This window comes from Dromiciops gliroides, chromosome 4 (genome assembly GCF_019393635.1).
Source record: "Dromiciops gliroides isolate mDroGli1 chromosome 4, mDroGli1.pri, whole genome shotgun sequence".
NCBI classification, from domain to species: Eukaryota; Metazoa; Chordata; class Mammalia; order Microbiotheria; family Microbiotheriidae; genus Dromiciops; species Dromiciops gliroides.
The window spans coordinates 496,932,873-496,959,358 of record NC_057864.1 but is presented as its reverse complement, the minus strand read 5'-3'; the positions used below and the strand labels follow the sequence as shown (position 1 = coordinate 496,959,358).

At 42.1% G+C, this 26,486-nt stretch overlaps 1 protein-coding gene across 7 annotated transcripts; it reads right to left on the bottom strand.

Annotated features, from left to right (window-relative positions):
* Positions 1–7,502: 7,502 nt before the first annotated feature.
* LOC122726383 (zinc finger protein OZF-like) lies at positions 7,503–26,429 on the bottom strand. Of its 7 annotated transcripts, none has more exons than XM_043964065.1 (7): positions 26,117–26,428; positions 24,929–25,060; positions 24,503–24,547; positions 23,846–23,938; positions 14,018–14,141; positions 12,456–12,551; positions 7,503–9,271 (listed from the first exon to the last, which is right to left on the bottom strand). In XM_043964065.1, exons 5-7 carry the CDS (start codon positions 14,049–14,051, stop codon positions 7,851–7,853), a joined length of 1,551 nt encoding a protein of 516 aa, XP_043820000.1. In that variant the 5' UTR covers positions 14,052–14,141; positions 23,846–23,938; positions 24,503–24,547; positions 24,929–25,060; positions 26,117–26,428; the 3' UTR covers positions 7,503–7,850. The 7 variants fall into 7 exon arrangements, with proteins under 7 accessions (XP_043820000.1, XP_043819996.1, XP_043819994.1 ...); XM_043964061.1 differs by lacking the exon at positions 23,846–23,938 and adding an exon at positions 18,370–18,488 and having other exon boundaries at positions 14,018–14,144; XM_043964059.1 differs by lacking the exon at positions 23,846–23,938 and having other exon boundaries at positions 14,018–14,144; positions 26,117–26,429.
* Positions 26,430–26,486: the final 57 nt, after the last annotated feature.

Genomic DNA, 26,486 nt, shown 5'->3' with positions numbered 1-26,486 from the left:
TTGGGGACTTTTGACTATTTGGCTATCTGACTGCTGTAAATTTAATGTGGGCTGATTATCAAGTTCCACCACACTGCTCCACTCCCAAATTGATAAGCAAAATATTTAAAAGCCTCTTAACTAAATAATCAAAGCAGAGTTTATTTACAAGATACTATTTAAAATTAAGAATACAGGGAAATAAAATGTCCAACCTGACTGCTTTCGGGTTCTTCCTTTCACCTGCTGAGCTTGTAACCTTTTTAATACAATAAGGGCCTTAGGCACCTCTCACCTCAGGGTATGTTATACTTTCCCTGCTCAGCTACTTTCTTCTAACTCCTCTTAATCTTCACTTTCTCCAATCTGTACCCTGTGCTGACCGCTTCTGTGCTCTCCGCTGCCTCCTGATCAGTCTGTCTGTCTGCTTCGTCAGTCTGCCCTCTGCCACCTTTGCCGCCCCTCTAATCTTGTCCGCCGGCCTTTCCTCCTTGCTCCTAGTCCTGCATTACTGTTTGTCTTGTCCCCCCCCCCTTCTAATCTAACTCCCAGGTCTATATATACCTTTTTTATCTCCACTCAAATCTTGGGGCTTTTTGCACCCACACACCAAACTAATCCGCCAGTCAGGGCTGCGGCTGGGGCTAGGGGGATGCTCAAGCATCCTGTGCCTCAGCACAGGCTATCTGGGATCTTTCAGATAGCTCCACTCAGGTCGGAGGGAGCTGGGGGCTTTTTTCCCCCCAGCTGTCTGACCTGGGGTCTTGTACAGCCCATGGGGTTTTTTGGCTCAGCTGAAATGAGGGGGGGGGGCACCAGCACCTCCCACACAGAAGAGACCCTGAGGGCCTGAGGCTTTCTAATCTCAGCCTAAAGGTAGGGCCCCAAATCAAAATAAATTTCCACATTAGTTTATGTAACCTGTCATGATTCTGTGTCTGACTTCCAGGCAACCTGGTAGAATTCACAATGAAGACCTAGAAAATACTTCAAGTGCCTCCTGTGAAAGAAAGTAAACCTGGTTTCAGTTAGAGAATATCATGCCCGACTAGGAAGGTATCATGGTGAAGGGGGGTGGAATTGAGATTTGGAGTCCAAGGACCTGGATTCAAATTCTGACTCTTACACTTGGTTACCCATGTGATCTTGAACAAAGCTATTAAGTGGTACAGGAGACAGATCACTGGACCTGGAGTCAGGAAGACCCAAATACAAATCCTACCTCAAATACTTATTAGATTGTGATCTCTGCAAGTCACTTAACCTGTCTCAGTTTTCTCATCTGTAAAATAAGCATAATAACAGTATCTACCTCTAAGAGTTGTTGTGAGGATAAAATGAGATAATAAATTACTTTGCAATTCTTAAAGCAACATATATATAATATATATAATAGTAATAGGCATCATATATATATATATATATATATATATATATGATGCCTATTACTATTATTATTATATCACTCTACCTCTCTGGTACTCATTTCCTCATCTATAAAATAAGGGAGCTAGACACGATTTAAAAGGTTTCCTCTGGCTTTAAATTTGCATAGATTTCCATTTATAGAAGTGAGTTTCCAAATGAGGAGTTTTCCCAACCTGACAAAATCACATACTTCCCTTAATTTGACATTTGTATCACTAACAAATTAATTGAAAGTAAAAAAATGGGGTCTATCATCTGTCTCACAGCAATATATACAGATATAAATAATATGTTATTCAGTCATTTTAGATATTTGTATATGTGTGGATACACACATGTGTGTGTGCATCTCCACTAAAGAAGGCTCCCAGTATTTCTTTGTATGGAGAGAGGGGATAATTTTTCATAAGAAAAGCCCATAAAGTCCCAGTGACAACCTTTATCAAGAGAGACGCTTACAGGACCGAGAATTCAGCCTTATAAGAATGAGCTGACCTCAAAGTCAAATGTCTGTGGAAATTTATTTTGATTTGGGGACCCTACCTTTGGGCTGAGATTAGAAAGCCTTAGGCCCTCAGGGTCTCTTCTGTGTGGGAGGCACTGGCGCCCCTCCCCCTCCACTTCAGCTGAGCCAAAAAGCCCCATGGACTGTGTGAGACCCCAGGTCAGACAGCTGGGGGGAAAAAGACCCCAACTCCCTCTGACCTGAGCAGAGCTATCCCAGAGATCCTGGGCTTGTCCAGGCCGTCCTCTGGCATAGCCTGTGCTGAGGCACGTGATGCTCAAGCGTCCCCCCCAGCCGCAGCCCTGGTTGGCAGATTAGCTAGGGGTCTGTGGGGGCAAAAAAAAAGCCCCGAGATTTGAGTGGAGAAAAGGAAAATATATATAGACCTGGCAATTGGACTTAGAGATGCCGGCGGACAAGATTAAGTGGGGCTGACGAGATTAAGAGAGCAGAAAGGCTGGAGTACTAAGAGATGGGGGAAGGAGAAAAAGCTAAGAGCAAGAAGGAAAGAGAGGTCAAAGGACTAGGAGGAGGGAGAACTGACAAGATTGGAGAGGAATGGATAAAAAGAGAGCAGACAGACAGACAGATAGACAGAAAAGGAGGCAGCAGAGAGCAAAGAAGCGGTCAGCACAGGGTACAGGTTGGAGAAAGCGAAGATTAAGAGTGCAGAAAGACTGGAGCACTAGGAGAACAGGAGAAGTCGGTGAGAGAGAAACCCAGGGGTTCAGTGGTGGCAGTAAGGAGAGGAAGGTTAGATGCAGGGGGATCGACAAAGTGAAAGGGGCTCGGAGTTAGAAGAAAGTAGCTGAGCAGGGAAAGTGGAAATACCCTAAGGCAAGAGGCAGCTAAGGCCCTTATTGTATTCAAAATGTTCCAGGCTCAGCGGGTGGAAAGAGACGCCCCACAACGCAGTCAGGTTGTCCATTTTATTTCCCTGTATTCTTAATTTTAAATAGTATCTCATAAATAAACTCTGCTTTAATTATTTAGTTAAGAGGCTTCTTAATCTTTTGCTTGTCAATTTGGGGAGTGGAGCAGTGTGGTGGAACTTTATAAACGGCCCATACTAAATTAATAGCAGTCAGATAACCAAACAGTCAAAAGTCCCCAGATTAGTCCTCTAGTCAGATTAGTCCCCCCAAATTAGCCCTAGTCATTTAAAATATTTCCACAACTCCATAAGAAGAAGGATGACTCAGTGCCCAGAATTTTATTTCTCCTCTTTTACAATTTCTAAAACCATGGAATACGAGTATTATGGACACAAAAACATAAATATAAAATAATGAAAAAATGACAAGTACAAATTGACAGCAGAGAAAACCTCAGATCTAATTGCAAAACACAGAAATCATACAAAACTACTGGAAAAAGCCATTGCATTTATTTTTATGACATAGAAATTTCCCAAGTTTCATAAGGTAAGCATAGATTTGTATCTGCATCTATGATATGATGGGAGTGTGCTAGAAGGGGGTTGCTGTTTCTGCACAGTTGGGTCCATATCTACTCATGCTGTCATATTGCTTATTTTTCTTTGGAAAATATAAATTTGTAAATCTCAGGATCAGTGACAGTACAAAAATTGTGTAAATGAATTGTTATCTAAGATCTAGGTGTTCATTTTTATCTTTTATCGTGCTTGTATTTTTTAAATTGTGGGCTTCTATCATTTGAGAATGATTATTCTTGGTTAGGAGCAGGTGCGGCAGAAGGGGTCTAGGTTCAGTAGGTAGAAGGTATCTATTTGCTACTTTGGTAACTGAGCTGGTATTTCACCTGTATGTCTTAATGTTCTCATCTGTAAAATAAGTGAGTTTGAACTAGATGATCCGTCTAAGATTCTTTTAAACTTGAAATTTATAATTCCCATAGGCCCAAACAGAGGCATTCCATAGTGGCTTAACTAGAGCCTCATTTGCTGTGTTTCTCCAGTTGTGAAATTTCTAGGATAATTGCTCACCAAGGGAAAAGATTGTTTCTAGCAAACTGTAAAAGGGGAGCAGCTAGGTGGCACAGTGGATAGAGCACCGGCCCTGGAGTCAGGAGGACCCAAGTTCAAATCTGGCCTCAGAAACTTGACAATTACTAGCTGTGTGACCCTGGGCAAGTCACTTAACCCCAATTGCCTCACCAAAAAAAACAAAAACAAAAACAAAAAACCTGTTAAAGGCATCTTCTAGCTATTGCAGGAACTTGATAAATGTTAACTATTTTAGGAGTACATGAAAGATCATTATAAAGAAGATGTCTGGTGCAAATGTCGGGGCAGGGCAGGGGGAGTAGAAATAGATTCTACCTAAGAATAATGGCAGACATTGAGGCTGGTTAAGCTAAAGCATTTAGATCATCTTCTTTGCATATTTTCCAAATGTATAACTGTATATCTTGTTCTTAGTTATCTTCTCTCAAATATAGGCCCATTCAAAGGAACAGTAAGGACTTGTCCAATGTCAAGGTCTCTTTCCCCTGCATGATTTCACAACCAAAAATAGAACCCACAAAATCAAAAATACATTAGCCACCCATGGAAAGAAGTTACTCCCATAATTGAGAAAGATGGTAATTTCCTTACCATGTTTAGCTATAGCAACATGACTGAAGAGAACTTCAGAATACGTTCACTCACAATAGGGCCAATCTACAATGCTCTTTATAGTTTGCACTGAAAGTAGCAAAGGCTTTATCATACCTATATTACAATTGGAGCCTGAGAGAAAAGTGAACTGAATGGCCAGAGGTCACACAGCTATTAAATGGCATCACTGAGACTTAAATCCATGTCTTTTGATGCAAAATCCAGCATTCTTTCTAATAAATCGCTTTTTCGCTCAGCCAAAACAAAATTAATCTCTACAAACTCTTCATTAAAATGAAAAAAACCCCAAGAATTAAAGACATGCAATTTATGTTTTTTATATTTAGTTAAAAATTCCCAACTATGTCCCAACAAATACATATTAGCTACTTCTTATATGTCAAGGCACCGTGCTAGGTGCTGTAGATATGAAGACAATAATGAGATATTCTCTATACGTTCTATTGGAATCTTTTAAACAAGTCACAATTCAAAAGCTTCAATTCTGCAGTGCTCATCTTTCTTTATATTCCAACTTGCAGAGCCATACACTGCAACTGGAAATATATATACAGCTTTGATTATACAAATCTTTTCCAGCAAGGTCATGTCTCTGCCTTTTAGTCGGCTGTCAAGGTTTGCCATAGCTTTCCTTCCAAGGAGCAAGTGTCTTTTAATTTCATGGCTGCAGTCACTATCTATAGTGATCTTTGATCTTACGAATATAAAGTCTGACACTGCTTCCATTTCTTCTGCTTCTATGTGTCAGGAAGTGATGGGAAGTTGCTAATATCTTAGGGTTTTTTTTTTTTCATGTTAATCTTCAAGCTAGCTTTTATATTCTCCTCTTTCACTCTCATCAAGAGGTTCCTTAATTCCTTTTGCCATCATAGTCGTGTCATCTCCATATCTGAGATTGTTGACATTTCTCCCAACAACCTTAATTTTGATTCATCCAACCTGGTATTCCACATAAAGTACTCTGCATATAAGTTAAATTAATAAGGTGACAATATGCAGCATTGTCATATTCCTTTTCCAATCTGAAACCAGAAACCAATCAGTTGTTCCATGTTTGGTTCTGTTGTTTCTTGCTGGGTTCCTCAGGAGACAGTAAGATAATCTGGTACTCCCATCTCTTTGAGGTCTTGCCACATTTTGTAGGAATCCAGAGTCAAAGCCTTTAGTGTAGTTAATGAAGCAGAAGTAAATGTTTCGTTTTGTTTGTCCTGAAACTCTTGCTTTATCCACAATCTGGTAATTGTTGGCAATTTGGTTTCCAGTTCCTCTGCCTCTTCAAAAACCAGTTTATTCTTCTGGTAATTCTTGGTTCACATATTGCTGAAGCCTACCTTGTAGGAGATTAGGCTTCTTTTTGCTAGCATGTAAAATTAATGCAATTGTTGGTTGACTTGAACATTCCTTTGTGTTGCCCTTCTTTAGGATTGAGACACAAACTGATCTTTTCCAATCTAGTGAGGACTGTGGAATTTTCCGAATTTGCTGGTATAATGAGTGCAATACTTTATTTTTCTGTGACAATTTTTATATTTTATTTTTTCTTTTTTTGGTTTGGTTCCCCCCCCTCCCCCCAGGCCAATGAGGGTTAAGTGACTTGCCCATGGTCACGCAGCTAGTGTCAAGTGTCTGAGGTCAGATTTGAACTCAGAATCCAGAACTCCTGAATCCAGGGCCAGTGCTTTATCCACGGCACCACCTAGCTGCCCCCTATTTTATTTTTTCTCAATTACATGTAAAAACAATTTTATTATTTAAAAAATTAGAGTTATAAATTCTCTTCTTTCCCTCTTTCCTTCACCCTGGGGTTGTGATGCAAAACTGTTTACATGCAATACAAGATGCTCCTGCTCCCAGTGCCGGCAACAAGTCCCTTGTAACCTCCTTATGACCAGTTGTCCAACTGTCTGTTTACTGTTGGAGCTGAGAGATCTCTAAGCCACTGCTGTTGCCGTTGTGGTGTGAGGCCTGCACTGCACTGTGCTCCAGGCCCAACCACTTCCACCTATTCTGCCAGTCTTCTAAATTGTCTTGGATTCAAAAATGGTTTCATGCCAACATTTGCTGGTTCTGTCTCTCTAGCATTTGATTTGAGGAATTATTTAAATTTGCTTGGTGGAGAATTTGAGAAAGTTCAGGTGAGTTTCTGCTTTACCATCCTGACCCCACTTTCTTCCTAAGGCCATAATTAGTCTTTAGTTTATGAAACCATAAATTTGGCAGACTTGGAAATGAGATTCATACCCCTCTCATGTCTTGTCTGCCTACATAGCTTGACCAGAGTTAGAAAAAGAGAGAGATTCTATCTTTTTAAAGGCTTTCAAAGTTCCACATAAAAGTGTTCAGTCTCTTTACACTCTTTTTTTCCTTTGGCTGATCAGACCAAAGGTAAAGGTCACTTTGGATTTACCAAGACACAAAATTATCTACTCAGGTTTACCTTATATGGAATTTAGTTTTTTAGATTCCCCTTTCATGCTGGAACATGAAAGGACCAAACATGGGAGGCTGTTTAGATAGAAATCACAGGTCCTCTTACCTGTCTACTTGTGGCTGCTTTTTTCCACAATGGCTCTGCTCTAGCTCAAGGCCATCATGGGAATCCCTTTCTCATAACCATGATTGGTGAGTCACAAAAATCAAGAGGCAGAAACCAGTTCAAGGTAATGAGAAGTTTCTTGATTGTCACATGCATGTAGCCTTAATATAGACTAAAACATACATGTAATGTGGGCCATACATAAAGGTGACTTGTGGGAGACCACAAAATTCCCCTAAATTACCCCAATTTTTATAGCCTTGGTCAAATAGCACTGATGTCCTCCCTTCACCAAACATTGTTCCCCAGTTGACATAATACTAACACAAAACTTTTTCTCATTCTGAAGACATTCTATTTCTGAGAATATCCAGATGTAGTCTTTCACTCAATCCTGTAGTTCATGACATGAATGCTTCCTTTTTTGTTTATTTGTTTTGCAAACTGGAGAGTTGGAATGCATTATTTTCTTTTATTTCATCATTCTGTTACAATCAGACAAAAAATTTAACCTTTACCAACAACCTCAATGTTCCAGAAAAAAAAAATGTCCCCAATGAGCATATTCATAAGGTTTCTTTCCAGTACAAATCCTCTGACAAGAAGATAAGAGATGATCTCTGGCTGAAGACCTTCTCACACTTAATTCATAGATGGCTTATACCCAGAGTGAATTTTCTGCTGTGAAAGAAGACCCTTCCTCATTCATGTCAGTGTTAAGATTCCTATCTCCTATGAATTCTTTGATGTGAAACAAGGTCTGATTTTACATTGAAGGCTTTACCATAGTGATTACATACCTAAAGTTTTTCCCTATTGTGTATTCTCTGATGTAGCATGAGATTGCATCTGATTTTGAATCTCTTTCCACATTGATTACATTCAAAAGGTTTCTCTCTACTGTGGATTCTCAGATGTTCAGCAAGATTGGACCTCCGTGTGAAAGCCTTTCCACATTGATTACATTCATGAGGTTTCTCTCCAGTGTGGATTCTTTGATGTTCAGTGAACCTGTGTTTGATTCTAAATGTCTTTCCACACTGACTACATTCATAAGGTTTCTCCCCAGTGTGGATTCTCTGATGTTCAGTGAACCTGTGTCTGATTCTGAATGTCTTCCCACATTGATTACATTCATATGGTTTCTCCCCAGTGTGGATTCTCTGATGTTCAGTGAACTTGTGTTTGCTTCTGAATGTCTTTCCACACTGATTACATTCATACGGTTTCTCCCCAGTGTGGATTCTCTGATGGTTAACAAGACGGTACTTCCATGTAAAAGTCTTTCCACAGTGGTTACATTCAAAAGGTTTTGCTCCAGTGTGGATTCTCCAATGTTCAGTAAGATTGGACCTCCATCTGAAAGTCTTTCCACATTGATTACATTCAAAAGGTTTCTCTCCGGTGTGGATTCTCTGATGTTTAAGAAGATCGGACCTTGATGTGAAAGTCTTTGCACACTGATTACATTCATGAGGTTTCTCCACAGTGTGGATTCTCTGATGTTCAGTGAACTTGTGTCTGATTTTAAATGTCATTCCACACTGATTACATTCATAAGGTTTCTCTCTAGTGTGGATTCTCTGATGGCAAACAAGATTGGACTTGTATGTAAAAGTCTTTCCACAGTGATTACATTCAAAAGGTTTCTCTCCAGTGTGGATTCTCTGATGTTCAGTAAGATTGGACCTCCATGTGTAAGTCTTTCCACATTGATTACATTCAAAAGGTTTCTCTCCAGTGTGGATTCTCTGATGTTTAACAAGATCAGACCTTGAAGTGAATGTCTTTGCACACTGATTACATTCATGAGGTTTCTCCCCAGTGTGGATTCTCTGATGTTCAGTGAACTTGTGTCTGATTTTGAATGTCATTCCACATTGATTACATTCATAAGGTTTCTCTTCAATGTGGATTCTCTGATGTTCAGTAAGATTGGACCTCCATGTGAAAGTCTTTCCACAGTGATTACATTCAAAAGGTTTCTCTCCAGTATGGATTCTCTGATGGTTAACAAGATGGGACCTCCATGTGAAAGTCTTTCCACATTGATTACATTCATGAGGTTTCTCCCCAGTGTGGATTCTCTGATGTGTTACAGCAGAGACTTCTCTCATAGCAAAGTCAGAGGAACCATTATTCATGCATTTTTGCTGGTGAGTTTTTTCCACAGAAAGACTTATCTGTGCAAGAGCCTCTTTTATTTCAAGCCTGATATCTCCTAAAAAGAAACAAATAAACATGGTCACACATACACACATATATAATTATAGCCCCTTCCCTCTACTGACAGAATAGAAATTGATTTACATTTTGTTTCCCCCAAGCAAAGAGTTTCAGTGAGAGTGTTGCTGGTTTGTCAGTGGTAGAAAACACAAACTAAGCCTGAAGAAATTCTATCCTTACAAAGGTGGTTCTAAAAATAAACATTGTTTAAAAAACAACAACAACAACAAAGTAATACGTGCAATTGACTTTTAAAGTAGATCTATCATTTAATATACTATTTTTTCATAAGCCAATAGAAAAATAAATCTTTTATATAGTAATCAGCAATTCATTTTATTGACTGGTTAAGAAACTAAAAACAAAAAATGCATTTCCATCCCTCAGCAAGAGAGCTTGGCCAACTCTCCCATTTTCGACACCATGCATGTGTGAATCTTTTTACGGTATTCTACTTAAAACTCAAAATACAGCTGGTGGCCCATTAGATGGAATGCTGGGTCTCAAGTCAGGAAGACACAAGTTCCAGTCTCACTTCAGAAACTTGCTAGTACTGTGACCCTGGTCAAAAACCTTTTTTTTTGCCTCAGTTTCTTCATATATAAAATGGGCATAATAATAGCACCAACTCCTAGAGTTATGAAGATCAAATGAGAGAATATTTATATATTGCAAGGCACATAGTAGGTGCTATGTAAATGCTATCTACTTGGTACAGTGGGAAAGAATTCCAGGCCTGGTCAGAAAGACTGTCAAATCTGGCCTCAGACAGCTATGTGACCACAGGCAAGTCATATAACTATTTGCCTCAGTTTACTCATGTGTCAAATGAGGTGGAGAGGGAATGGTAAACCACTCCAGGATCTCTGCCAAGAACACATTCAATGGGGTCAGAAAGAGTGAGAAAAGACTGAAAAATAACTGAAGAATAAGTATGTGCTATTATTTTTAGCATTATTCTTTTGATTTCTACTCTTTCCTCATTCTGCTCTTCTTAAACCATTATTATACTCCCTCTGGATCCCTTTATTTCCCTGTTGAACTAAATGTCTGTCCATCCCAGCACCCTCTCCTTTTGAGGAGATCAGCTAAGAGCTGTGTTCCTGAGCTGCTGCTGCTTCTCAAACCATCCCTATGTTTGCTTAGTAGACCATGAGCTCTGGGACAGCAGGGACTGTCCTCTACCTCCCTTTGTATGCGCAGGGCTTAGCACAGCACCAAAAACAGCAGGTACTTAACCAGTGTTTACTGACTGCCTGACTGGGCCCAGGGCTGACAGCAAGCCACAGTCTCCATATTCCAGTCTCCCTCCTAGTTGTCAGATGCATATTCTGGCCTCATCATATATGGTCTCTTTTTCACACCTCATCACCTTTAAGCAGTCACCTTTGTCAGGATCTAACCCTGACGGAATCTGACCAGACCCAATAGTGAAGATCACAGGGGCTTCTTTCTAGGCTCCTGAAGGGTCTCCTACCATGGCACACCTGGGAGTCTCTATCTCCCATCTCCCTTACTGACTCCTGATGCCACTCCACATTGCAGCTTTTCCAAATCTTTTCAGTCCCCCAAGCCTCCCTAATGGCTTGCTTCCAACCCCTCCCTCACCTGCTTATCTGAGAATTTGGCCTCTTATTTCACTGAAGAAATTGGACCTTTATCAAAAGCTATCTCATCCTCCTCATCTCACATAAATCAGATGCCTTCTTTTCCTCTTTGACCTCAATATCAGACAAGATCATCTTTCTGGGGGCAGCTAGGTGGCACAGTGGATAGAGCACTGGCCCTGGAGTTAGGAGGACCTGAGTTTAAATCCGCATCAGACACTTAACACTTACTAGCTGTGTGACCCTGGGCAAGCCACTTAACCCCAATTGCCTCACTTTAAAAAAAAAAAAAAGATCATCTTTCTGCTCCCTAAAGCAAATCCCTTTAAATTGTGCAAATAATTTCATTCCATGCCATCATTCACCTTCTGGTTCTCCTTTTACCATGTCTAAAAGGAAACTCATCTTCTTTCCCCAAACTCTCCTTTCTTCCAAAGTTCCTAATGCTCTCTGAGGCATCCTCCCCAGAGTCCAGGCTTACAAATGAAGTGCCGTGCATGCCCAGACACCCACAATCATATTCCCATCCCCCATGTTCAATGTGTTCCAAAGTCCTATGATTCCAGCAGTGTAACATTTTTCCAAGACAGTCCCTTCTCTCCCCAAACTATCCCTGTCTTGGTTCAAGTGCCACTCACCTTACACCTGATGTTGTTAAGGGCCTGCTGGTTGGTCTGGCTGCCTCATCTCCCCCCATTTGTCGAGTTAATCTTCCTAAAGCTCTCGCCTGACCACATCACCACTTACTCAACAACCTCCAGTGGCTGCCCAGCAAAAGGATCACATATAAAACCCTCTGGAGCTGCTAAGGCACTTCACCCCCTACCCCTCTGCTACTCCTCCAGGCTTCTTTCACTCTATTTCCCCCAGATATGCTAGACTCCAGTGGTGAGGGCTTGCCTTCTGTTCTGTGAACAGGACACTCTACTTCCTGACACCATGGCTTTTCCTCCCCTCCCTGTTGGCTAGAATGCCCCTCCCTGGCTTCCCAGAAGCCCTAGCTAGAGCACCCCTTCTACACTAAGCCTTTCCCATTCCTCCTTCACTTTAGGGCCTTCCCTCTCTTGACCAGCTCCAACTTGTCCTGTCCATAGTGGGCTCTTACATAGTTGTTGGTGTGTTGTTTGCCCCACCAGACTGTGAGCTCCATGGGAGATGAGGACGGCCCTTGCATCTCTTTATGTCCCCAGTGCTTAGGGCCTGGCATGTAGCAGGCCCTTCAGTGTTTGGTGACTTGAAGCTCTAAGAAAGAGCTCACATTTAATGGCCTTAGCCCTTTTACACGTTCAGAATTTCATGCCCCCAAATTACAAACAGTGACTTCTTATAGGATCACAGCTTGATCCCTGGAAAGGAGTTGAAAGGCCATCAAGTCCAACCCCCTCCTTGTATAGATGGGAAAACTGAGGCTCTGTGGGCCAAGGGACTGGCCCAGGAAGCCACTGCCAAAAATTTCTGACAAAGAATTCCAAGGCAGGTCTTCCTGCCCCCAAATCGAGCCCTTGCTTCACCACAACACATCGAAGCCTCTTGTCATCACAAGTCTCCTATACCTGATTTCACCTCACTCACCTGGACAGCAGCGCCTCAGGCTTTCTTGCTCCAGCATCCATGGTGCTTCCCTTGGTTCAAAATAAGAGATCACATCTTGTCTGGGAACAGGAAGCCCTGGGCAGGGAAAACCAGTTAGGGACAAGCATGGAGAGAAGCTTATAATTTAGTTCTCTTTAGGAAAAGGGCTGTGGATCCAAAGCTGCTCCATTTTGAGAATCGCTGCATTATATTCAAACATATGTGTCTATGCTCACCCCTCAGTGCTTATAAAGCAAGTAACCCAGAACAGGATGTGCCACAGTATCCTGTTGTAAAGCCTGTTCTGAGAATCAGCCAAACCCTCTGCCCCATTCTGTCATCTTCCATTCTGGCAGAAACTCCTAACCCCAAAACCAAATAAAAGGGTTATTGTATCAGATCAGCCTTGAGTTCCAGCTTCAGGGACCTTGATGAGTCAGCTTTTGCCCTGTCCCTCTACCCTGGCTCCTCACTCCCTGAAACCTATGTGTGCTGTTCATTCAGGGAATGTATGCCTTTCCAGGTGAGAGTCTCTGGCTGGCAAACTCCAGAAACACTAGTTGGTCCAAATTCTATTTCTCCTCCAGTCTCTTCTTCCTGCCAATGACAGGGGCATGCAAGCAAGGACCACAGGATAGTTCCCAGGATGCCTGAAGGATCGTTTCCATAGCATTTCTTTAAGGAAGCTTTGGGGAGAGGCTGGCGGGGAGGATCATGGTCTTGGTGCGCCTTCTTCAGAGAAGACTGGACTCATTGCAGAGTTTCCACTCTCTAGAAATTAGAGACAGCTGATAGAGCAGCAATGGAGAGAGCCCTGGTCCTGGAGTCAGGAATACCTGACTTTAAAGATGGCCTCAGACAGTTCCTGGCTCTGTGCCCCAGTCAAGTCACTTAACCTGTTTCGTGCAATTTCCTCAACTGTCAAATGGGGATAAAAATATCACCTAACTTGGAAGATTATTGTGAGAATGAAGTAACATAATATTGGAGAGAACGCACTTGGCAAACCACCTAGCAATTAGCAGGTACATAGAAATGCTTATTCCCTTCACTTTCTTTCCTACTATCTATGCTGGAATGTTAGGGCAGTAAGAAGGAACTTGAAGGACAGACCTGCTACACTGGCCACAACTCAGAGCTGTGAGTGACCAGTGTATGCTTGTTAAAGAGAAGACCTTTCCAAAAACTAGACCCCTCCCAAAAGGAAGGGGTTTCAAGGAAAAGCTGCCTGAGCAGTTTTCAGAGATTTGGCAGACAAAATTCATGTTCAGATAGAAGTTAGACTAAGTAACCTGAGTAATGTCTGAGAATCTTCCACACGGATTTAATCTTTGACCTGAAGCTACCTAGGATTGGTAAGAGTCAGCTTCAATAGCAACAAAGGAAACCCTCAGGCTTCCTATCACACAATGCAAGGACTCTCTATAGAAGAACCAGACAGCAGAAGGAACCTGTCTCTTGCACACAGGAAACCAGCACTCTTCTCTCTCTAATAACTGATAGATGCTCCAAACCCTGCACAGGAGAAAATAAGGATATGATTGCAGGGAAAGGGTCCTTACCAAGGGAGAGCAGGTTCCGGGCATTCTCCAGCATGACCTCCTTGCACAGCTCCTTCTGAGGAGGGTCCAAGAGGCCCCACTCCTCCTGGGTGAAGTCCACAGCCACATCCTTGAATGTCACCGACTCCTAAATCATCAAAAGTCATAGGACAAAGATGAGTGTCAGAATCAACCCTTGAAACCAGTCAATAAGAGCCTGATGGAACTTTAAGAAAAGATTTTATATCATCAGTCAGAATAAAGCTGAGAAACATTTTACTGTTGTGGAGAGTAAAACTATATGTGGTCGCCCTATTTCTGTCCCAAATGTAGGGAAAATTAGCTGGGGTTTATCATCTATTTGTTACTTAGAAATTAGAGGATACTACACCAGGTTGGGGGCATTAAGCATTTATTAAAGGATATTAAATATTAGTAAAGAAAGAGCACATGGCTCTGAAAGATAGGAAAGCCTAGCTAGGAAAAAGAAGAGAGAAAAGAGAGAAAATGGAGAACCCTAGAGGGCTGCATCTCCTCTGCTCTAGTTCCTGGGCCCAAAGAGAGCGAGTGTCTGTGCAAGCTTGCTGCGGGCAGGAGTAGAGCCCTCCCACAGACATTGTTCAAAGCTCATTGCAGGCATCACTCAAATCTACTGGTTCACTGGATTTGAGGGGGGGTCAGCACAGTCGTGCTGAGGTCAGAGCTCAGAGAACAGATCCTCTGGTGGGAACAAGGCTTTCAGGTGGGTGTGGTTTTGAGTGAGGTAACTTCCTGACTCTGGGCTGACCTTAAGAAAAGTCAGGCCAGGTTCAGCTGGGAGCCTCTGGGGAGTCCCAAAACCCCGTTATTTTCTCACATTATGATATATGTCTCCCTTTGGAATCAAGTAGAAAGTTTGTGTACTATCTGTGAGGAAGGTGGACCTGTGCAAGAGAAAGAGAGAGGGTGATGGGAAATTTCTTCCTTATCAAAAACTGAAAAAAAAATTATGTATTCTAAAAGAAAAGTCTGTGAGAAACAGGCAGGTACATTGCACTCTGGGGAAAAAAAACATTTAATATGATCACTTAGAAGAAAATAAAGTTAAAGAAAAGATCTTCCTGAATGGCTGAAATAAAGTCTTATCTGGTGAAAAGCTGGAACAAGATTCTAAAGAGACATTCATCAGAATCTGGATTGCACTGAGTGATGTGAGATGGTTTCCAGCAAAGTGAAGGAGATTTACATGTTATTACATTGAGGCAAAACAGTTTATGCCTCTTCTTTGTTTTCATTTGTCTATAGCATATATTGCTTAATTATAAAATTACTTAGTAATAAGAGTAATTATGATGGAGAAGGGCTAGCTAAGTGACATGGTTGACAGAGCACTTGGATTAGAATCAAGAAGATTCATCTTCATGAATTCAAATGTGGCCTCAGAGAGCAAAACTCACAGAAGAATGTGCTGAAATCTTCTAACCAAGAACAGCTTGGAAGGTCAGAAGGAGGAGCTGCTGTGCTAATACAGGACTGGAGCCCAGCCCCACAGTCACCCTGACACAGATCCAGTCCCAGGAAGGCCTCACCAGAGAAGCAGACCACCAGAGCCTCTGAATCAGCTGAAGCGCCAGTGTCGTCTGGAACTAAGCTCAGTCTGGTGAGTGGGCTGAGCCCTAAGCAGGGGAGAGACTACAGGGGTCTATGCTGGTGCTGAGGCAGAACTTGGATTTTACACCCCTTCTGAGAACCAGGAGGTAGGTTCGAGTAGCAGTGGCCCAGGTCGGGGAGGGGCACAGGCTTGTCAGAGCTGACAACCACAACACACAAAGTTGGTTGATTAGCAAGTTGGTCTGAGGTCATCTAAGGACCAGGGAACAGGCCAGGCAAGTGAACCTGATCCTCCTTAAATCATACCACCTGGGACTTCTGAAGCTTGGGATACTGCAGCCTGGAAACAGTGCCCCACTTAAGGAGCTAAAAGTCTAGTAAAAGAAAGACAAGATGAGCAGACAGAGAAAGGTGAGGACCATAGAAAGTTTCCTCAGTAACAAGGAAGACCAAGAGGCACCCTCAGAGGAAGATGTCAACATCAGGGCCCCTATATCTAAAGCTTCCAAGAAAAATACGAATAGGTCTCAGGCCCTAGAGGTGCTCAAAAAGGACTTTGAAGATAAAGTCAGAGAGGTAGAGACAAAAATGGAAAGAGAAATGAAGGTGATGCAGGAAAGACATGAGAAAAAAGTCAACAGCCTGAAAAGTCAAATTGGCCAAATGGAAAAGGAGGTAAAAAAGCTCTCTGATGAAAATAATTGCCTAAGAATGAGGATTGAACAAATGGAAGCCAGTGACTTTATGAGAAACCAAGACACAATAAAGCAAATCCAAATGAATAAAAAAATAGAGGGCAATGTGAAATATCTTCTGGGAAAAGCTGCTGACCTGGAAAATAGGTCCAGGAGAGATAATTTGAAAAGTATTGGTCTACCTGAAAACCACGATAAAGGAAAGAGCTTAGACACCATCTTCCAAGATATTCTCAGGGAAAATTGCCCTGAAATTCTAGAAGAAGAAGCCAAAATAGAAATTGAAAGAATCCACCGATCACCTCCAGAAAGAGATCCCAAAAGGAAAACTCCTAGGAATATTATAGCCAAATTCCAGAGCTCTCAGGTCAAGGAGAAAATATTGCAAGCTGCCAAAAAGAAAGAATTCAAGTACTGTGGAGCCCCAGGCAGGATAGCACAAGATCTAGCAGCTTCTACATTGAAGGACAGGAGGGCATGGAATATGATATTCCAAAGGGCAAAGGAAATGGGATTACAACCAAGAATCACCTACCCAGCAAAACTCAGCATAATCTTTCAGCGGAAAAAATGGGCCTTTAATGAAAAAGAAGACTTTCAGATATTTGTGATGAAAAGACCTGAACTGAATGGCAAATTTGACTTTCAAATATAAAACCCTAGAGAACCATAAAAAAATTGGAGCTGGGGGACATACCTGGGGTTGTACAGTGGGCGACTGTCTTGTGTCTGAGGCCGGGTTTTGTCTGGGATCCCCCCGGGTCCAGGGTTGATGCTTTGTCCACTGTGTCACTTAGCTAGGTGATGACATCTTTAGGGTTAAATTGAGGGGTGAAGGGAATTCACTGGGGGAGGGGGAAGGGGACAAAGAGAGAGGGGCAAAAGAAGGAAGGGCAGATTGGGGGAGGGGACAGACGCAAGCAAATCCCTTTTGAAGAGGGATAGGATGAAAGAAGGTGGATAATAGAATAAATATCATGGGGAAGGGAATAGGATGGAAGGGAAACAGTTAACAATAGTAATCATGAAAAAGAGAAAAGGGGGGAAAATTTTACAAAAAACATTTATAGCAACTCTTGGTGGAGGCTAAGAATTGAGAATCAAGGGAATGTCCATCAATTGAGGAATGATGGAAGATGCTGTGCTATATGATCGTGGTGGAATGGTCTTGTGCTGCAGGAAATGACAAACAGGATGATCCCCGAAAAACCTGGAAAGACTAATGAACATCGATGTATAGTGAAGTGAGCAGAGCTGGGAGGACATTGTGCGTAGTGACAGCAGTATTGTTTAATGAGCAATTGTGAATGACTTAACTACTCTCAGCACTGCAATGATCCAAGATAATCCCAAGGAACTAATGAGGAAGCATACTATGCACCCCCATAGAAAGAACTGATAAAAAGAACACTTGTGGATTGTACATATATAACCTGGTTGCAATCTTGTGGAGGTGGGGAGGAAAGGGAGGGAGAAAAATGTGGAACTCTAAATCTTATGAAAATGAATGCTGAAAACTACCCTTACATGTAACTGGAAAATAAAATGTTTGTTGCTAAAAAATAAAAAATTTTAAAAATGTGGCTTCAGAAACTTACCATCTATGTGACCCTTGGCAAGTAACTTAACCCTGTTTGCCTAAATTTTCTCATCTGTAAAATGAGCTGGAGAAGGAAATAGCAAAATACTCCTGTATCTTTGCCAAGAAAATCCCAAACCAGGCCAGCTAGGTGGCGCAGTGGATAGAGCACTGGCCTTAGAGTCAGGAGGATTTGAGTTTAAACCTGGCCTCAGACACTTGACACTTACTAGTTGTGTGACCCTGGGCAAGTCACTTAATAACAATTACCTTGCAAACCACCTGCCCCCTCCAAAAAAAGAAAATAGGTTTATTAAGTGTTGAATATGACAGAAATCACTGAACAACAGCAATGGAGAAAGGAAGATCCCCTTATTGCTTTTTTAAAAAAGCAGCAATATTTAATTAACATGGGTTTTGTTTGAGTTAATCCATCAGCAAAATTTTGCCAGTTTCTTTGAGGCATAAATGATCTAAACACAAACCTAGAACTCAAAGTGACCACTCACCTGATGGCTATCAAGGCAGCACCCTCCTCATTGAGCTTACCGGCCTTTGTGAAAGGGCCACTGTCTCCTGGAGTTCTTTCCTTCCCCTGCCACATGGTTAGGCCAGTTTGCTTTTCCCCCTGAAAGGTGACAAAGCTGTCCTGAGGACCTATTTACATAATGGGCAAAGGCTCAATGTGCCTCCCTTCAAGTGGTATTCTGAGGGCCTCTGGACAAATTAGTGTGCCTACCTGGAAACCTAAAGGCATAAAAATCTACCCATGGGCAATGATGGTCCTTCAGATAGCACAGATTTCCCAGAATGACACATTGCCTCACCTTGCTCTGCTAACCAGATCAGCACCTACATGGAAGTGAGGGGAACCTTTTCTAGTCAAGCTAAAGAACTCCAGTATCCTCATTGAATGTCCTTTTTATGCTATGCTGACAAACATCCTTTTACTTGTTAAATGGAATGCCTGATTTTTGTTTAACATCTAAAGTAAGTATTGGCTTGAGTCAGTCAGTTCCATCAGATTTGCTCTAGCCTCTAGCAGCATCAACATTGCCAAGAAACTGTCTGAAGCACTTTGACACACTAACTGGTCTCTCAGTCCTTCCTCTTATCCTTGCTACTCTTATGATCTCTGCAGTGCATAGCACTCTGCACAGGGTAGAACAAATTATACCACCAAGAAGCCAAATTTGTATAGTATTGTGGCATGAGGTTAAGCTAGTCCTGGTGCCCAGGAACAACAGAGGCAAGGGTGATAATCCCAGTGACCTCTTTTGAGCAGCAGAGATGCCCCCCATCATTCAACAGGTCTCAAAAATACAAGAGCAGGGAGATGGTCCCAGAGCTCTCTGTACTAGAAATTTGGGGCTTGTGTAGCTAGAGCCTTTCTAAAATGTTTATTGACTTGACCCAAAACTGGTAAAGGAGAGTGATTCAGAGAAACCCTGGAAGGCTGAGGCAGAAGGACATGAGAAGCACCAGTACCAAAGGACAAGAGTCAGGAAAGGGGCAAGGGGAGAGCTAAGATGGCAAAGAGAAGCCAGAAAGCTGGTTGAGCTCTCCCCCATTTCCCTCAGAGATCACATTAAATCAAGCCTCTAAACAGATTCTGGAGCTAGAGAACCTACAAAAACATGGAGTGAAACAATCTTCCAGCTTGAGATAACTTAGAAGGACTTCAGGAAAGGTCTGTCTCACTTGGGTAAAAGGGGAGTGTCGCATAGCACAGAAGGTTTCTGGGAAAGGCAGCAGGAAGCTCTTAGTCACAGCACAGATCAGACGCTGAGGCCCCTCAGTTCTAGCTCAGAGGCCTAGTAGCACAGCAGGCCAGTTGTGAGGCCTCCAGCCCCAACACAGAAGGCAAACTGACAGCTGGAATATTTCCTATACAACAGGCATGACTAGGCCAGGCCATGTCTGTTTAGTGAGCAGGCCAAAAGCCCCTGAAGTCCCAGTGCAGAAAGCCAGTGATCAGGCCCCTGGCCCCTAGCACAAGAAGCTTGGGACAGTGCCATCTATGCTCCAGGAGCAGAGCTCAAATTTAAAAGTCACAAAACAGACTAAAATATGAGTAAGAAACAGAAACGAACCCTCATCATACAAATCTACTATGGCAACAGAGAAGACCAAAACACAAAGAGGACAACAACATGAAAATGCATATATGTGAAACTTCAAAGGGGAAGATGAATTGGTCTCAAGACCAAAAAGCCTTCTTGGAAAAGCTCACAAAGGATTTTAAAAATCAAATAAGAGAGGAAGAAAAAATAGGAAAAGAGAGTTATACAAGAGAATTATGAAAGAAGAATCAACGGTTTGGAAAAGGAAGCACAAAAATTGATTAAAGAAAATAATTCCCTAAAAAATACAATTGTCCAAATGGGAAAGGAGGTATAAAAAATGGCTGAAGTGGGGCAGCTAGGTGGTGCAGTGGATAGAGCACCGGCCCTGGATTCAGGAGGACCTGAGTTCAAATCCAACCTCAGACACTTGACACTTATTAGCTGTGTGACCCTGGGAGAGTGACATATCCCCAATTGCTTCACCAAAAAAAACAAAAACAAAAACAAATGGCTGAAGAAAATAATTCCTTGAAAATTAGAATTGGGCAGGTAGAAGCTAATGACTCCATGAGACATCAGGAATCAGTCAAACAGAATCAAAAGGATGAAAAAATAGAAAGAAAAAAGTAAAATGCCTCATCAGAAAAACCATTGACCTGTAAAATAGATCAGAGAGAGATCATTCAAGAATTACTGGCATACCTGAAAGCCATAATTTAAAAAAAAAAAAAAAGAGCCTGGACAGTTTATTTCAGGAAATTATCATCAAGGAGAACTACCCTGATATCCTAGAACCAGAGAGTAAAGTGATCATTAAAAGAATCAACCGATTATCTCATGAAAGATCCCAAAATGAAAGCCTCAAAGAATATTGTAGCCAAATGCCAAGATTATCAGTTGAAGGAGAAAATAATGCAAGCAGTCAGAAAGAAACAATTTAAATATCATGGAGCCACAATAAGCATTACACAGGACCTGGCAGCTTCAACATTAAAGGATTGAAAGGCTTAGAATATGATATTCTGGAAGGCTGAGCAAAAGAGCTCAGATTGGAACCAAGAATCAACTACCCAGCAAAATTGAGTATAATCTTAAAGGGGAAAAGATGGACAGTCATTGAAATAGGGGACTTTCAATCTTTCCTGATGAAAAGATCAGAACTAAACAGAAAATCTTCAAATACAAGACTCAAGAGAAGCATAAAAAGTTAAATAAGAAAAAAAATGTTATTCAAAAAGGTTAAACTATTTACACATCCCTACATGGGAAGATAATATTTATCATTCTTTTTTTTTTTTTTTTTTGTGGGGCAATGGGGGTTAAGTGACTTGCCCAGGGTCACACAGCTAGTAAGTGTCTGAGGCCGGATTTGAACTCAGGTACTCCTGAATCCAGGGCCGGTGCTTTATCCACTGTGCCACCTAGCCGCCCCCAATATTTATAATTCTTGAGAACTGTATATCTAGTATGATGTATAGAAGGAGTATACATAGAAAAAGGATCTGGGTATAAGTTGACTTTGATGTGATAATATTAAAAAAAATTAAGGGTTAAAAGGATTGTATTGGGAGAAGAGGGAAGGGGAGGCAGATTGGGCTAAATTATATCACTTGAAGAGGCAAAAAATACATTTTACAATAAAGGGAAAGAATGAGGGTGAGCATTGTTTGAACCTTGCCCTTCTTGGAATTGACTCAGAGGGAATCACATACATACTCATTTGGGTAAATAAATTTATCTTACCCTATAGGGAAGTAGAAGGGGAAGGGGGAAAGAAAAAGGGAGACACTGACAAAAGGGAGAGCAGAAGTAGGAGGGGAAAGGGGGAAAAGGGAGGGGGGCTGATAGAAGGAAGGGCACACTGAGGGAGGCAATGGTCAGAAGCAAAACACTGGTGAGGAGGGACAGGGTGAAAGAAGAGTGAAAAATGTAACATGGGGGAAAATAGGGTGGAGGGAAGTACATAGTTTGTAATCACAACTGTGAATGTGAATGGGATTAGATTAAAAACCATAATCCTACAATATGTTGTTTACAAGGAAGACATCTGAAACAGAGTGATATACACAAAGTAAAGGCTGGAGCAGAACAGGGGTAGCAATCCTTACCTCAGACAAAGCAAAAGCAAAAATAGATCCCATTAAAAGAGATATGGGAGGAAACTACAACATGCTTAAAGGTACCATACACAATGAAATAATATCAATATTAAAACATATATGCGCCAAGTGGTATAGCATATAAATTCTTAGAAGCTGTGAGTTACAGGAAGAAATAGATAGCACAACTATGCTAGTGAGGGACCTCAACCTTTCCTTCTCGGAACTAGATAAATCTAACCACAAAATAAACAAGAAAAAAGTTAAGGAAGTGAATAGCATCTTAGAAAAGTTAGATATGATAGACCTCTGGAGAAAAATGAATGGGAATAGAAAAGAATATACCTTTCTCTCAATGGTACATGGCACCTACACAAAAATGGACCACGTGTCATGGCATAAAAACCTCAGAGTCAAATGCAGAAAACCAGAAATAATAAATGCATCCTTTTCAGATCATGATGCAATAAAAATTACATATAAAAAGGTTCATGGAAAGATAGACTTGAAAATTAATTGGAAACTAAATAATTTCATCCTAAGGAATGAGTGGGTCAAACAACAAATCATAGAAGCAATCAAAAATTTCATCAAAGAGAATGACAATAAGACAACATACCAAAACTTATGGGATGCCGCCAAAGCAGTTGTTTGAGGAAATGTTATATCTCTAAATGCTTACGTGAATAAAGAGATCAATGAATTGGACATGCAACTAAAAAAGTTAGAAAAAGAACAATTAGAAATCCCCAATTAAATACCAAATTGGAATTCTGAAAAATCAAAGGAGAGGAATAAAATTGAAAGAAAGCTGTTGAATTAGTAAATAAACTAAGAGCTGGTTTTATGAAAAAAACAATAAAATAGATAAACCTTTGGCTAATTCGGTTAAAAAATAGAAAGAAAACCAAATTACCAGTATCAAAAATGAAAAGGGTGAATTTACCAACAATTAAGAGGAAATTAAAGCAATAATTAAGAGCTAATTTGCCCAACTGTATGTCAATAAATCTGACAATCTAAAGGAAATGGATGAATATTTACAAAAATATAAATTGTTCAGATTAACAGAAGAGGAAATAAAATACTTGAATAACCCCAATTTAGAAAAAGAAATTGAACAAGCCACCAGTGAAGTTCCTAAGTAAAAATCTGCAGAGCCAGATGGATTTACAAGTGAATTCTAATACAGTGGTTGCCTTCTATGACTTTCTATTTTTGATAATGCAGATTGTTGGGGATTCTATAAGGAAGTAACTGCTAAGAGACAAATCCTATTTTGCTTGTTTCTTCTTTTTCTTTCCTTTTCTCATCCAAGAACACATGCCAGTGTAACTTTGAACAAAAATGAGGTCATTTTTGCCCTGGATATAAAAAATTTAAGAGCAAAGTGGTTTAAAATATCTATATGAATAAACAATGTTCACAGATAAACCAGCTAGAGATGCAGAATTGGATGGGGACTTTGGACTTTTTGGAACCCTCAGAGAACTCTGCATTCTGTATTTCTAGTAATGGCCTCATTTCTCAAATATCTAGAGAACTGAACTGAATCAAATTTATAAGAATATAAATCATTTGGGGGCAGCTAGGTGGCGCAGTGGATAAAGCATCAGTCCTGGATTCAGGAGGACTTGAGTTCAAATCCGGCCTCAGACACTTGACACATACTAGCTGTGTGACCCAGGGCAAGTCATATAACCCTCACTGCCCTGTGCAAAAAAAAAAAAAAAGTTGAAAACTATCTTTACATGTAATTGGAAAAAATAAAATACTATTAAGAACCTTTTTTAAAAATTAAAATAAAATAAAAATGCAACTTCCTTTCAAAAGAGAGAGCTGAGGAAGACTTCAAGGCTCTTCTGCTCCAGGCCTGTCCAGACGAGACTCCAATGGGAAGGGTTTTCCTGGATCTTCAGTTACACCAAGGGAAATACCAGCCACAAAAAAGAAAGGGGGTAAGGCAGGTAAAAATGCTAGGCAGCATTAAGAGAGTAAAGATAAGATCCCTGCGTAATAGAGACTAATGACTGAATTGGTCACACTTGTAAATTGGTCAGTCACTTGTAAAACAAGCAGGAGAGGGAAGCATGGGGGGTAGGCAGTGCTCAAAACAGGATGCCAGTGAACCAACTTAAAACACAGAAGATGAGATCAGGGCAGGGTAGTTACTACTTTATTCAATTCCATGCCTATATTTGTAAAGAAATGATGCATAAGGGACAGCTAGGTGGCACAGTGGATAGAGCACCGGCCCTGGATTCAGGAAGACCTGAGTTCAAATCCGGCCTCAGAAACTTGACACTTACTAGTTGTGTGACCCTGGGCAAGTCACTTAACCCCAAGTGCCTCACAAAAAAAAAAAAAAAGAAAGAAAGAAAAGAAATGATGTATAAGCTTTGTAGACAATCTCCTAGGTCTATGGAAATGGCCTGGATTGCTGATGTTGGTCATGTCTGTGGATGGACTGCACTCACCTGGGCTGGGTGTCTGCTGCTCCCAGGAGCCATGCTCTCTCAATCCTGTGTAGGTAGCAAAGTAACCAAAGTTACTCCATTTTGTAAAATTCTTCCATCTTCTCCCTAGTTCTTAACTACCTCAAGAACCTGCTTCCCCCACCCTTTATGGCCCCACAAATGCAGCAAACAGCCAAAGCTCTCACTAACAGATGGAATGCTTTAATTCTATGCCTTTCCAATAACCATGAAGCAATAGGGAGCCACCTAGAAAGTCCCTCCCCACTTCTTTAGCTCAGCACAGAAAAGCCCATCTCCCCCACCCCATAATCTCAATCCCATCCTGACTGCCTCTGGGCTCATACTCTGGGAGATTGCTCTCTGTTGTACTTTAAAATAAAACTTCTAATTTCCCTCCCACGCTGGTGTCTGAACTTGAACCAATACCTGCTTGGGGCAGTCCTAGGTCCTCTGCAGACTGTGTGTGCAGGGGAGGGAAGATTCCAGAGGGGAGAGGTCTTTCCTCTCCTTTCCTAGGCAGGAGGCTGCCCTTTGGGGATTTACAGACTGTGAGGTCTCCTAAGAATTACAAAGGCCCATCTTATAAGAGAAATACTCTAGATGGAAGGCAGGATCAGGGAGGGTCAGGCGTGCAAATGAAGATGGTCAGAAAAGGAGGACTACTCCCTTCCCTCTCTTACTCCCCTTCTGCCCCACCCCTCTCCCAATTCTTCTACAGAGACCCAATAGGCAGAAGGGGTTCACCCCTAGATGGGATGAGACCCATCAGAGCCTCCATGACCCCTGAGTCACAGCTCTCCATCCAACTGGCATTCTGCCCTCCCAGCACCCCCTCTCCCCAACTAACACATTATCTAGACAAGAGACTGCTTGATCTAGGAGGAAGTCTGAGACTGGGAGACAAAACCCAGTCTAGGGTTCAGCCCCTTGTAGGGCACCTGAGAGCTCTGAGAGAAGTGGGGGCAAGGAAACAGGAGGGCTGATGCAGTAGAGCAGAGGGAGTTATAGGTTAGGGACACTGGAGGGACAGAATTGTTCTAGTTGAACCTGGGAAAGCGAGAAGACTCTCTCCTGAGGTGTAAATAGGAGCCAGTGAGGATTCCTGGGAGCCTCTGGGAGCCCTCAGGCTTGGAATCCCTCAAGGGAGCCAAATGTCGGGGATCTGAGAGGGAACCAGCCAAAGAGCCACGGATTCAGATAAAGGGAGCCAAGAAAGAGCTTTGGTTCCTGCATCCAAGGCGGGGTCTGGTGACAGGAAGGCGGGACTTGTGGATCCTGACAGGGGCCAGGTCTGAAGGCAGAACAACTGAATCTGTAACCAGAGGTGGGGGCAGGGAGAAAGGCCACCTGAGTCCTGCTGGGAAGGCTTGAAGCCGGATGCCTGGATCCCTACGGGCAAAGTCTGAAGTTTGGGAAAGTGGGATCCCACGGTAAATCTCAGGAGGGTCAGCCAGGATATTTAGGAAGTGATTGGACGTCTGGAAAAGATATGGAGGAGCTGGCCCAGGAGCCAGGCCGGGAAGGGAGGCGTGCTTCTGGCCGCCCTGGAGGATGAGACCCAATGGCAAAAGCCAGCAAAAGCCAGGATGTGTGGGGGACCTGGCTCGGACCTACCTGGGACCTGCAAGCACAGAGAGCGAGCTTCGGAAAGGCAGAGCAGGCTCCACTCAAACACTTCCGGCTGCACACCAGCCCACCGCGGAAGGGTCTTCCTAGTCCCAAGAGCATCGCCCTATCCCGGCCCTGAGGCCCCCAGGAGGGTTGAGCCCTTTCCTCCAATCACACCCAGGGCCAGGACTCAAGCACTCTGACTGCCTCTCCTCCCTAAGCCCTGCCCTCCATCACTTAGAAGGCCTTCACTGCAATGATGCCTTCTTCCGCCTTAAACTCCGCCCAGGTCTCCAAACTCCACCCCCTGCTCAATCTCTACCTGGGGCACCGCCCACCAGGCTGGTCATCTTGGAGAGCTCCTCCTCCGCAGGGC

Bases quoted from the DNA above. Each gene is read 5' to 3' on its own strand.
- LOC122726383 (XM_043964059.1), bottom strand. From the start codon at position 24,535: ATGGCTCCTGGGAGCAGCAGACACCCAGCCCAG. The intron at 12,552-14,017 runs GTAAGGACCCTT...TTCCCTGCCCAG, and splicing joins CCGGAACCTGCTCTCCCTTG to GGCTTCCTGTTCCCAGACAA. The intron at 9,272-12,455 runs GTGAGTGAGGTG...GTTTCTTTTTAG, and splicing joins CCTGAGGCGCTGCTGTCCAG to GAGATATCAGGCTTGAAATA.